Raw genomic sequence first — 14,701 nt, forward strand, 5'->3', positions numbered from 1 at the left:
TAGTATTCACTATATTATTATTATACTTTGAATTTGGTTAGCAATATTAATTGTTAGCATCTCTTATACATACATATATAGTTTTTGGTTTTTTTTTATCTGAACATTATGAAATAATTTTTGCCAATTTGTCCCAATAATGCCTTCTTGGCGCGGGACCATATATATAAGGAATTATTAATTAAATTGTTCAATAAAATCACATTAAAAAAAAAAAAAAAAAAAAAAAATATTTTTCCTGAATTTTATACTAATTGAACTTGAAAAAGAAATTTAATTTGATTTTTTAAATAATCGATATCACCGATTTACACACGTTTTCCCTTGACCAAATTTTGACCGTATCACCCTTTATAATGAACTTTAAGGCCATAAATTAAATGTTCCGATTCGAACTCATATTACACTGACAAAAAGCAGACCCGGTCCCAAAGATTTTGACTTTACACTAATTACGAAAAAAGTCTTATTTTTTGGCTCAGAATCAATACCAAGATCCTTAAGGGAAAGTCAAAATTTTGGATCCAACTAAGCTTTCTTTTTGAATGTTTGTGAAGATTTTATGAACTTCCAACACACTCTGTCAATTTCGGCTTTGTACATTCTTTACAGCAAATTACTCTTAGGATTATACAGTGTGGCTGATATGTAATACAACAAAGTAAAATGCTATATAATTTTATAACCTGCGCAGGGTATTATCAGTTAGTGCATATGTTTGCAACACCCAGAAGGAGACGAGATAGAGTTATGGTGTCTTTGGCAATATTGCTCAGGATGGGTCCCTGAGTCGATCTGGCCATGTCCGTCTGTCTGTGAAGTCCAATCGACTTTAAATTAAACACAAGTTTCTGTTTTGGGCCAGAATAGAATATGACGACAATTTTCGAGATACCAAACAAATCTCATGACTCGTTACAAATATTCATGAATTAGGAACATTTTCATAAATATGGTTCATTAGCGAACCATCAAACAATAGACACCATTGAAATCTTGAACGTGATGAAAATCGTGAAAGTGATTGAAACCGTGAGATTTAATCATGTACGTGAATTTGTTCGTGAGTGTGTTTTTTTTTATTGTGTGGCCCATATTTTACTCAAAGTGTGAGTTTTATCGTGAACGTGAATTTCACTCCCAGTCATGAAAAAATTTTATTTTCATTTACTCACGACACATTTTTGTTTAGTCTCATTCATTTAGACTTACGGCCATTTTCTTGTAGCTCCGTTAGGCTTTAACTGCCAGTTAACAGAAAGTAAATTTGCAAATATCTTCTCTCCGGTTAACTTTAACTGAAAAATTTTCAGCAGTTAAATTTCTTACTGGCATGTGGAATATATAGGCAAGATGACAGATATGTCCATGGTACGGTTTAAAAGTTCGTTAGCTAACGGAGCACTAACGGAGCTTCATGAAAATGGGGGTTAGTTTGAATTTTATTCAAATGTCACGCGCACAATTTCAATGTCTAGCTTTGATTTCTTCGAATTTCCTAACCTTGGTACGAATTATGGTCATCAAACGCCAACACACTCTGAGCCCAAAAGCGGCTCTGCGGAGTGTGGAAAGAACTTCGCCGCGAAGCGCCGGCTTGAGATGATCAACACTAGGGCTGTTTTTTTTAGCACTTGATGCAACATTTGTATGGGCTATCCAGAACGCCGTTGCACTGGTTTTCTATCCACAACATCTCATCAGTACAAGTCGCGCCGATGTTGCCAGATTGTATTTTGATAAAGTGACTCTACTTCGATTAACAATAGCAATTTATTGTGACTAATTTATCGAAAAACATGAAATTCAAAGTGTTACAGTGTCATAAATAATCGCAGCAGTAAATATTTACTACTTCTTTTCTGTGATTGTTTTTAAACAGCTGATGACAGTGTTGCATATTTTTGGCGATGTCCTGGATAAACGAGTACTCTGTTTTCTTTTAGTCCTTCAGGGCTTAGGGTATCCAGTGCTAAAAGAAAACAGCCCTACTGTGGTATTTTTTAGCGCCAACCTTCTCCAACTCTCCCAAATGCCCCCAGGCACAAAACTTCAACGGATTGATTTCCGGAGATTTCAGTGGCAATTGTGGGGTAGAAATAAAACGAGGAACATCCTTTTTAAGCCACTTTTGATTGACGAGTGTTGAGTAGAGGTGTGCACGTGACACGAAATGCACGCGACACGCGTGAATCACGACAGTCATGAACAAAATTCAAAGCAACTCTCGTGAATGGGAGTGAATGTTCGTGGTTATAACATTTCTGCAAAATCACATTCGCGAAAAAAAAACAAAATTTTATTCTTACTCGTATTTTTACTGAAATCGATGTACAGTATGTCAAGAAAGTCATTTGACATTGCCAAATATTTCAAATTCCAGAAATAATTGAAGTAAAAATCTAAATGTTAATTCGTTTTGAGAAAAATAAAATATGTATACTTTGCAAAATACATAATAAAATATTTTTTAAAATTAAATTATATTTAATTTTGGAACAAAACATAAGTTTTATCCTATTGTCAAAACACTTTCTTGACATACTGTATGTAGCTTTGAATTTTTTTTTTTTTTTTTTTTTTTTGAAGGTTTGTTACCTTTGCTCACTCGCAGTTGGGAAATGTCGTGAGTCTCGTGAATTGTCGTGAATCGAGCGTGAGCTTGAGTCCTTAAAAGTAGTTCGTGCGTGAGTACAGATTTTCTTTTCGTGTATGTGCACGAATGTGATTGGCTACCACATGTACACATGAACAAAATATTTACGTGATATTAATGATTACGCAACCAAAATTTTAGGATGCGAAATTTACAAAATATTAAGGACAAATTTCTTTAAAATAGTGAATAAAGATTATAGCATTTGCTTCAAAAAAAGTTTCCATTAAATTTAGGACACAAATTTTGTAAATTTGCGTCACTTCGTTAAAGTCCCATGTCTTTGGACTAAGGCTAATTTTCCTTAAGGTAAAGAAACACATTTTTTGATTTAAAGAAGTTGTCCTTAAATTAACTGAAATATTGAATCTTTAGATTTAAGATAAAAACGCTTCAAATATAGGCTTATTTTGAGGATTTGGCGTCTTTGGTTTAAATTTTTTTGGAATTAAGAAAACATTTTGTACTTTGAAGTATCCGTTATAATTTGGATTTTTTAACTGCCATTTGTTTGTACGTGAGTACCTTTATTAATAGACCGCGAAAGGAGAATGAAATTTGATAAATGAGATCTGTATGCTAATTTTAATTTTATTGGTCCTAGCTAGATTTAAAACCAGATAGGTCGCTAAAAAATCTTTATTTTAAAAAAGCCGCATCTTTGGCTCGGAATAAATATCAAACCTTAAGGACAGGTCAAAATCTTTGAATCCAAGTGAACTTTTTTTTGAGTGTATCGTGCGTGAATAAACATTTTGTTTCGTGAATGTGAGTGAAATTTCACTCATACGCACACCTCTAGTGCTGAATCCTCTTGGAATATCAATGGTCTGTAGGTTTTATTTAGGTTGTGTACATTTCATTATTTATAAAATATTTGGCATTTGATCCCACGGTCGATGAAAACGAACGGGGAGTGATCATCGACCCTTTTCAGCTAACCTATTTGACAAGTAAATTGTTCACAAACTGCTCAATTTCAAATGGCTTCAAATGGGAGAAACCCAAATTAGCTAAATGGCCACTTTTGTGCAAGAAAAGCACCTCTTTGGCTCTCTCCAGTCTAACTTTTTTTGTTTCATCGGTGAGCTCGTTTGCATTTTTTAGAATTTCAACGGCTTTAGTTCAAGATCTAACGATAGCCATTTATGGTTTTCGAGTCTAATGACAGCAATCACTCTATAACGCACGAATAATTTTATTTCTGAATGTAATAGATCAAAACGCTGTTGTAAGCTTGAAAAAAAAAATAAAATTACCTGTCACTGGAGTACATCTGTCAGCTGAGCGGTTTAGAAATAATAGCAGCCTTAAGTTGGTTGTAATTCATACACACAAAAAAATTTCACGAAAATTTTTCCAATTAAAATTTTAATTGAGTTTTAAAAAATATTCAAATAAAAATTTAATTGATTCAACAAATTTTTTAATTGAAACAAAAATCAATCACAAAAATAATAGTATCAATTAATTTTTTAATTGGATCAATTAACTTTTTAATTGACCTTCAATTAATTTTTTAATTGATACTATCATTTCTGTGATTGAAGACTTTTCAATTAAAAATTAATTGGATCAATTAATTTCGTGATTGAATCAGAAAAAAAAAATTTTGGTGTGTATGAGCCATCCTGTATATGGCTGAGTCGCAATCAAGATTTTATTTCCTGTCGAAAACCTGCACAGGATAATCTTCCTTTGGCCATCTTCGTCAATCGCTCTGTCTTGTGCTATGACCATTTTTTTGTCTTTGAAAATTCCACCAAAAAATATACACGCAAAAGGTCGAATAGAATAAAGTTAAAACACCGTGCAAGGAGCAACAAATATTTCAACGATTTGCAACTTGCCGCAGACTGCAGACACGACGTTAATGTAATGCCAGTGAAGCCCCAAAATATAGACTAAGTGTTTTGTCCAGAAGTACAAAGTGCTGTCCTGCAAAGAAGACCTACAACGTTTATAAAAAGGGAATGCATAGTCCTTTGCGTCGTTTGAAAAAAAAAAAAGAAAATGTTCGCATATCCTCTTGACTAAAACTTTAGGCCACAGCCAAAGTTATCATCATGAAAATGGATAATCTGTAATGGCAAACCAGCACAAATACAAAAGGATCGCTAGAGTTAAAAAGACAACGAAACCCTGTCGGCACCTTTACAAATCTGTATGCTTTTATCACCGTAAATGTTCTTTTCTATCACCATTTTCGGTTCACTTTGGATGTAGCACAATTTTTTATTTTATTTTGTGAACGTTTTGTTACCTTATTCGTCATGTAGTCTTCCATTCACTTCTGATGGAAGGGGAATTTATTCCTAAATACACTGAAAAAAAAAAACATAAACATTACACCGCAATGCTTTAATGGTGAATTTCATAATTTTGTTAAATGTTTACGCTTGAGTGTCCTTTTAGGGCACTTGATTTACAGTTTTTTTTTTTTTTTTTTTTTTTTTTTTTTTAAATTTTTACATATTTACCATCAATTATTTTATTTTTTCGTCAGTGTATGTGAATAAGTCCTTATGAAAATATATAGGATATCAACGCAACTAGCTAGCTGGTGGAAGTAAGATTGGATTTTTCTGTAGTGTTGTTTTTTTTTTGTCTTCTTTGTGAAAAGTTTACGTGTGACCATTTCATTATGATGTTCTCTTTTTGTCTTTTTTTTCATGTTGTTCTGTACAAACATGAATAACAGTTCTCTTTATTTCGGGGTTTTCAGACGACGAGGATGATGACGATGAAGAGGATGATGATGAGGAGGAAGATGATACACCTCAAGGTCAAGCGGCCCCCGCTCCAACTGCCGACGATGATGACGAGGAAGATGATGATGACGATGATTATTTGGATCGACTATTCGATGATATTTTGGGTGGTAAGTGTAATAAACTTAATGAACTATTTAGTGAAAGTTTCGTTTATTTGAAATCATTGCTAAGCCTGAAACTGCAATAAAAACCAGGATCCGAACATAGAATCGGATCGTACTCATTGCAATTTATGTAATGAATCGGATTGGTCAACCTTTCGAGGAATTAAACTCTTTTAGATCAAACGACCTAAATATAGGTGAATATTTCTATCTTAGTAATATGTATGCTATATTTCATAGCTTTGTAATAACATGAATAATTTTTGAAATAGTACTTTGCTTAATTAAATCATTTTAACCCATTCATGGCCGAATTTTTTTCCGGTGCGGGAAAATTATGTTCATTGCTGAAATCGAATATTGGTTGCTAAATTAAGACTCCTGCGAAGTTTCAAGTCTTTCCTCCATCCCCTATTAGAGATATGAGAAGGTCCTCGTGAGCAACATTGGGCAATAATGATAGAGTAGGTTAGGTTAGTTTAGGTTAGGTGGCAGCCCGATGTATCAAGCTCACTTAGACTATTCAGTCCATTGTGATACCACATTGGTGAATTTCTCTATTATCACTGAGTGCTCCCCGATTCCATTTTAAGCTCAATGACAAGGTACCTACTTTTTATAGCCAAGTTCGAACGGCGTTCCACATTGCAGTGAAACCACTTACACACAAAAAGATAACTGCAAATAAATATTAACAACTTTATTTGTATGTAGAATCTGCTTATGCTCAACAAATTTGTCTATTGAACATGAGGCATTTGTTGTTGAAATGTGTTTGTAGATGCTTCACAGAGGAAATAATAGAAATATTCTGAATTTTCAACAAATTGCTTTGTTGCGAAAATAGTTGACTGCTATCGATATGAAAACAAAAATACAAGACTGGTTACGCACACATCGCTGAGAATATGTACGAAAGCTATATTTATATATTTTATATATTATTTGTATATTTTTCAATATGGTAGTTTCTTAAATGTGTTTTTGTATGAGATAATTAATAAAACCATATTAATATCGGGATTAGAGTTATTACAATTCTAATTAACTAGAATATATAGCACTGGGAAAAAAGTTGTCAAAATGCTTGCTAGACCCGGGACTACTCAAATTTAAAATTGTCAAACATTTACAAAACTGAGTATAGGATTTTCGACACAAAAATGTTACATGTTCCCCGTCCAAAAATAACATTTTGGTCATATTCCTTCTCTGTGTGTACTTAACAAAATATCTCCAAAATTGTTCCGGCAATTTTGCAATTTTGGTGCAATTCATAGCAAAATTCTGTAAATTTTAATTTCAATTTAATTTTTTATCAATACACCAATAAATTTGTTACAGGTCATTGATAAACTCCAACAAACCACAATCAAACTTTTTCGTTCAAATTCAAAAATATTTGTTGAGGATTAAACGTAACGTTCAACAACAAATATTTTGTACTGTTGGATGCTCAACAAATTACTTACAAATTATGTTATTGAGAACACAAATTATTTGTTGCCTTCTGATGGTGACGATTGCTAACAACTTTTTTGTAATAATGGTTATTAAAAGTACAAATTAGTTTGTTGCAGGAAAATTAACAAATTTTGTTATTGGTCTTCCAACAAAAGTTATTGGTTCTCACACTTATTTTTATCTGTGTAGAGAAGCTTTGAAACACTCAAAACTGCCACCAGCATTACAGAGGTGGGATAATCCACCGCTGAAAAATTTTTTGGTGTTCGTTCGAAGCCGGAATCGAACCCACGACCTTGTGTTTGCTCCCAATGATAAAGTAAAACAAGTAACGAAAGTCTATAGTCGGGCGGGGCCGACTATATTATACCCTGCACCACTTTGTAGATCTAAATTTTCGATACCATATACCACATCCGTCAAATGTGTTGGGGCCATATATAAAGGTTCGTCCCAAATTCATACATTTAAATATCACTCGATCTGGACAGAATTTGATAGACTTCTACAAAATCTACACGCAAAAAAATAATTCTTTCCTCCCAAACGAAATTTTAGACAAACAAAGTTCGTTTCTTATTTGCTTTTCGCTGTAAGGAAGTGTATTTGGAAGAAAAGTATATACTTTTTGTGATAAACATTTATTCTTTTCCAGGATGTAACAACAATTTCATAAAGACTAACTAAAAAAATTGTTTCTTACTAATTGCATTTTCCCTCACATCTTTCTCACATCCACGAGTTTTTTTAGTTCTTAACACCTTTTCCTGTAATACCAACAATGTAGAAGAAATTATACGAATTTATAAATTTTTAAATTTTTTTTACCTTTCGCCTGGACGGAGAATCGAATCACGGACCATGCACTTTGTAAGCCAACACACTAACCACTGAGCTATGTACCTGTTATGGTCATCAATAGATAATTATCCATATAAGTTATATTTATATAGCATAGCTTGCGGCGCCCACGAACCGAATAAACAAAGTTTATTTAACAGAAACAAACATTTAGTTTGGCACCGTGGAGCAGTGGTTGCTACGTCCGACTCTCATGCCAAGGGTCGTGGGTTCGATCCCTGCTTCGACCAAAGTTTTTTTTGTTTTTTGTTTTTACATACATTCCACATATGTTCGGAAGATTCCGAAAAAATGTTCAACATTACATTGTACTATATTAAATTTTGAACTGTAAAATGTGTCTTATAAAAGACCTAAAGTCAGAAAAGAACAGTGTTTGATATAAACGAAATGGACTCTATTGTTGTTTCAAAAATAACTTTTTTTATTGAAAAAATAAAAATTTTGTAATAAACGAATTTTTTTGGTGATAAAAGTTTAAAATTTTCGAAGCAATTAAAAAAATTCTAACAAAAGAAAAACGTTTTCGGTACACGTTTTCCAAACGTTTTTTTTCTTTGCGTGTATAGACTCAAAATTTACGTCGGCTAATGCACTAGGGTGGAACACAATGTTAGTAAAAAACAAGTATATACCGCCGTTAGTTCGGCCAGGCCGAATCTTATGTACCCTCCACCATGGATTGCGTAGAAACTTCTACGAAAGACTGTCATCGACGATCGAATTACTTGGGTTGTGGTATCTTAAATCGTTTTCTAAATTGTGAGATAGTCCATACGTGGTATATATTAGACAAAAAAGTTATGTATTGGTAAGTCTACAAATAATTACGAATCGACATGGACTACGTAGAGAGCCAGAATTGAAATATGGGGGTCGCTAATATGGGAGCTATATAGAATTATGAACTTGATATGGACCAATTTTTGTGTGATTGGGGATCAATTTATCTGAGGGCTATATATAACTATAGACCGATATGGACCTAGTTAGGCATGGTTGTTAACGGCCATATACTAGCACAATGTATCAAATTTCAACTGACTCGGATGAATTTGCTCCTCCAAGAGGCTCCAAAACCAAATCTCGGGATTGGTTTATATGGGGGCTATATATAATTATGGACTGATATGGACCAATTTTTGGCATGGTTGTTAATACCAACACGTACCAAATTTCAACCAGATGCACAGAGAATACAGATTGGTTGTGACAATCGAATTTATTGCCAACCTCCTTTTGGCAGTTGTAGCAACTATTAGTTGGCAGTTGTGTCATCCGACTGATTCGGTCGACACAACTAATATCTCGTATGGTATTGGTTGGGTCTGCCAACGACATCGGTTGTAGCTACCTTCTTCATTCGGTTGTGCTGCCCAACCTTAATAATACTCATAACCAAATTAAAAACCAATTCCTTCCCAAATAAATATTATATTTTATTTTATTTAAATATATGTATAATGATTATTTAAATATATGTATAAATACAATGTATTTGATATAAAATGATGCAAATTGCACTTTATGATTTTTTTACTACAAATAAAATAAAAATTTATTAATAAATTGATTCTTATATATATTCATATAAAAAACAACTAAATACTACAGAAAAGTCCGCCGGACCGAATATCACGTAATATGTGACATGAACATCTGCACCTATTTAGCTGATTTGGACGTAAAATGGTGAAAATCGGTACTATTGGGACTGTAGCAGATTATAAACATTTACGGACCACCCCATTTGTGGGCATATCATGTTGATTCTTACTATAATCTTAACGTAGAAAGGTCGGTTCAAATGGTTCAGAAGTAAATCTGAAATACATTTGTCAGAGTATAGAAACTTTTGTATAAATATGGGTATGAACGTCAATAAGTAGTCCAAAATACATCAAAACATTTTTCCGACTTCGCCAGATATCGCGAAAGTTCATATTTTCTTCGGCAAGGATTTCGTTATAAACATCTCTGGTCAGCATTTTAATAAATTAAAAGAAACCGATTTTGATTCACTGGTCAAATCATGGACTGGACGATGCCAGGGATAAATACCTGTTGAAATGTAGCAACGCATCCGTTTTATCATGCAAAGGAATTTAAAAATTACACATATAGTATTAGAAATTGGGGTGTATCCCAATCCGGTTTGGAGCATATAATGTAATCTGGATCTACCTGGTGTGTCCAACTTTTAAGGTTGTTTTTGTAGAGTCATGGAGGTACATTTTACACAGTTGCTGTTTCAATTTGTGATGTTATTCTGACATATAATATAACCTGGCTTTCCTGCATATTTGACTCATTTACCATTGAGGAAGTGTATTTATCATCCTATCTATTACATAGCGAATTCTCCAGATAATTTGGTGCATGCTTAGATGATTAAAGAATTACCGCAGCTGAAAATTCTGCCGTTTTAATTTGAAGTCAAAAAAATATGATATATGAAATTAATATTTTAATAGAAATGACATTTGTAAAATAATTCAAATGACATTCGGTTGTGAAAACCGTCCGTAAGTGGTGATAACTAAGCGACAGTTACGACAATTAATTACGGCAGGTCGTGTCAGCCGAATTCAAGCACAATTTTGCAAAGTAGAGATATTCAGTTCCTACAACTGTCTGTCGTCTATCACAATCGTGAATCCATTGAAATAGTAGAAACATTATAGTAAAGACAAACGTATGATTGCAAATATAGTACATAGATTGGGGTAATTGATATTTAATTATAAATGTAGAATTTTCATTACTTCAACCGATTTCCAACCAACCTCTTCTCTGTGTGTGGGATGAATTTTGCTTCTCCAAAAAGCACCGGAGGTAAAATTTGGGGATCAGTTTATATGGGGGCTATATATAATTATGGACTGATATGAAGCAATTCCTGCATGGCAGTTAGATCCCATATACTAACATCACGTACCAAATTTCAACCGAATCGGATGAAGGGGCTCCGGAGGTCAAATCTGGGGATCGGTTTATATGGGGTGTATATGTAATTATTGACCGCTTTCGACCAATTTTTACATGGGTGTTTGACGTCATATATAAAGACCACGTACCAAATTTCAACTGAATCAGATGACCACGTACCAAATTTCAACTGAATCCGGAGGTCAAATCTGGTGATCTGTTTATATGGGGGCTATATATAATTATGGACCGATGTGGACCAATTTTTGCATGGTTAGAGACCATATACTAACACCATGTACAGACTTCTAGCCGGATCGGATGAAATTTGCTTCTCTTCGAGGCTCCGCAAGCCAAATCGGTGGATCGGTTTATATGGGGGCTATATATAATTATGGACCGATGTGGAACAATTTTTGCATTGTTGTTAGAGACCATATACTAACACCATGTACCAAATTTCAGCCGGATCGGATGAAATTTGCTTCTCTTAGAGCAATCGCAAGCCAAATTTGGGGGTCCGTTTATATGGGGGCTATACGTAAAAGTGGACCGATATGGCCCATTTGCAATACCATCCGACCAACATCAATAACAACTACTTGTGCTAAGTTTCAAGTCGATAGCTTGTTTCGTTCGGAAGTTAGCGTGATTTCAACAGACGGACGGACGGACGGTCGACTCAGATCGACTCAGAATTTCACTACGACCCAGAATATATATATATATACTTTATAGGGTCTTAGAGTAATATTTCGATGTGTTACAAACGGAATGACAAAGTTAATGTACCCCCATCCTATAGTGGAAGGTATAAAAATATGGGAAACATTTAAATCTGAAACAATTTTAAGGAAACTTCGCAAAAGTTTATGATTTATCGCTCGATATATATGTATTAGAAGTTTAGGAAAATTAGAGTCATTTTTAACACTTTTCGACTAAGCAGTGGTGATTTTACAAGGAAAATGTTGGTATTTTGACCATTATTGTCGAAATCAGAAAAACATATATATGGGAGCTATATCTAAATCTGAACCGATTTCAACCAAATTTGTCACGCATAGCTACAATGCTAATTCTACTCCCTGTGCAAAATTTCAACTAAATCGGAGCAAAAAATTGGCCTCTGTGGTCATATGAGTGTAAATCGGGCGAAAGCTGTATAAGGGAACTATATCTAAATCTGAACCGATTTCAATAAAATTTGGCACACTTGACTATAGTATTAATTGTTTTTCTTGTGCAAAATTTTAAGCAAATTAGGGTAAAACTCTGGCTTCTGGGGCCATATAAGTCCATATCGGGCGAAATATATATATGGGAGCTATATCTAAATCTGAACCAATTTCTTTCAAAATCAATAGGGTTCTATTCTGAGCCAAAACACATACTTGGGCCAAATTGTAAGTCGATTCGACTAAAACTGCGACCTAGACTTTGATTACAAAAATGTGTTGACGGACAGACGGACATGGCTATATTGACTCAGGAGCCCACCCTGAGCATTTTTGCCAAAGACACCATATGTCTATCTCGTCTCCTTTTGGGTGTGGCAAACATATGCACTAACTTATATACCCTGTTCCACAGTGTGGCGCAGAGTATAAATAGGAAATGGCGAGCAAATTTGTAAAAATCTCGAAATACATTTATATAAAAGCTACATATAAGTCTAACTACGATCCGATAGTACATCAATATTTGAAATTTGAGTAACATTGATTAATAAATAAGAATTTTATGGCCAAATTTTGGGAAAATCTAGCGCTGCATATATATGGGTGCTATATCTAAATCTGAACCGATTTGGATGATATTTTGCAGGTTCAGTTAATATTACAGGAGATTACTTTGTGATAAAATTGAGTACGATGGGTTAATAACTGAAGTCAACAATTAATAAATGATGGTCATAATAAGGTTATTAGCGCCCGATTTTTCAAAATCGGGCGCTACATATATAAGGGAAATACATCTAAATCTGAATGATGATATTTTTCAGGTTTCGTTGGTACCACAGAAAGTTACTTTGTGCTAAATTTCAGTAAGATTGGTTAATAAATAAGGCTATTATAACCACATTTTGGCAAAATCGGGCGAAACAGATATGGGGCAGCTATAGCTAAATTTGAACCGATTTCAATAATTTTTTGCACATATAGTAAGTACTACAGAAGATTAGGTTTGGCCAACTTTGAGTACGATCGTTCCATAAATAAGAGATTTATGGGCAATTTTGGCAAAATCGGGTAATACATATATATATGAGAGCTATATCAAAATCTGAACCGATTTCGATGAAATTTTGCAGGCTTGAAGGGTGATTAAATAGATTACTTTGTGCCAAATTTGATAAAGTTCGGTTAGTAAAAAAGCGCATCGCAACCCTTTGTGTCAAAGTCGGGCGATACATGTATATGGCAGCTGTATCTAAATTTGATCCGATTTCTTCCAAATTCAATAGCGTTTGTCCGAGTGCTCAAAAAACACCATGAACAAAATTTCATCAAAATCGGTTAAGAATTGCGACCGGAATTCTGTGAACAACAAATACATGGACAGACCGACGGACGCACGTCAAGCGCTAGATCGACTCAAGAGGTGATTCTGAGTTGATCGGTATATATTTTATGGGGTCAATATTTCTGGTAGGCACATTTTTTGGCAGATCAAAGTTATTATACCCTGACCACTATGTGGTAGGTATGGTAACAAACGAAAATTTGCTCCTATAATCAAGTACGCAAAACTAAAATTTCAAAGAGAATTGTATTTTAAATGTGTCCTTACTGCAATGCTGCCATCCTTTGACTCGGATTCAATAACAAAATAATTAATGTAAAGACAAAATCTTTGGAATTGGGCTTGCTCTTATTTTCAGTGCAGAAAAAAAAGTATTTATCTCTTTCTGTATTTTAGATAAATAAGGCATTTCATTGCCTCTAGCTTAAGGATTTATTGTAATATTATAAAAGTGATAATATTTCATATAACTTATAAATAACTATTTCTATCTATCTCACTCTTGCATCCCTAGATGATGAAGAAGAGGATGATGACGATGACGATGAGACCAGTGTACAGAATACAGTAGCAGCTTCTCAACCTGCCGCACCCATTGAAGAGTTAGCTCCTGCTTCTTCACCAATCACATCTGGAATTTCCGATGGTGTTGATTTGCCAGCCGAAAGTGGAAATGCCGCCGATGCTTTAACTGAAGGAAATGCCTCAAATGGTGACCTCACACCAGCCGCAAGCAGCAACAACGAAGGTGAACAAGATGTTTTTTATGATGAAAATGCTAACACAATTGTAGATGGTAGTAGTATTGGTAGTAGTAGTCATAGTGGTAGTATTAGTAGTAATAATGGCCCCAATGGTCACAATAACCTAAATTTCGATAGCAGCAATGATGTTTTAAACATCATTGGCGATAGCATCGACAGTTTTAGTGACAGTGATAGTGGTAGTAAGATTGGTAGTCTCATTGGTAGTAGTAGTTCAGAACAAATCCATCTCAATACACAACAACAACAGATTCAACAAGTACAACAACAGCTCATTACAAACAGTCCATTTGACACTTTGAAAAAAAATACACCAACATCAACAAACGTCATAGAAAAACAACCATCAAGTAGTTCAGCCATCACAACCACTAATAATAGTAAAAAAGCTAATTTAAATAATAAAACAAATAACAATAAAAATCTCATCGCCCCCACAAGTCTGAGTTCAAATCCCACAACAGTAGTGGCATCGGGTAAACCTCTTGGCAATATCGCTACATTGACTGGTACCCTAAATGCTGGGCAAACTACTGTGAAGGATAGCGACAAGGATGAGGAGGCCGATGATGATTATGATGATGATGATGATGACGATGACGTAGATGATCTTGATGATGGAGT

At 34.3% G+C, this 14,701-nt stretch overlaps 1 protein-coding gene across 4 annotated transcripts in view; it reads left to right on the forward strand.

Annotated features, from left to right (window-relative positions):
* The window catches only part of LOC142235114 (uncharacterized), a 170,058-nt gene that overhangs the window by 99,275 nt on the left and 56,082 nt on the right, over window positions 1-14,701 (forward strand). For all 4 annotated transcript variants that reach the window (XM_075306350.1, XM_075306352.1, XM_075306353.1 and 1 more), the window contains exons 3-4: window positions 5,382-5,537; window positions 13,828-14,061. In XM_075306350.1, coding sequence (XP_075162465.1) covers window positions 5,382-5,537; window positions 13,828-14,061 — 390 coding nt within the window. The remainder of the gene's footprint in view (window positions 1-5,381; window positions 5,538-13,827; window positions 14,062-14,701) is intronic.

Source organism: Haematobia irritans, chromosome 4 (genome assembly GCF_050003625.1).
Source record: "Haematobia irritans isolate KBUSLIRL chromosome 4, ASM5000362v1, whole genome shotgun sequence".
Classification (NCBI taxonomy): domain Eukaryota; kingdom Metazoa; phylum Arthropoda; class Insecta; order Diptera; family Muscidae; genus Haematobia; species Haematobia irritans.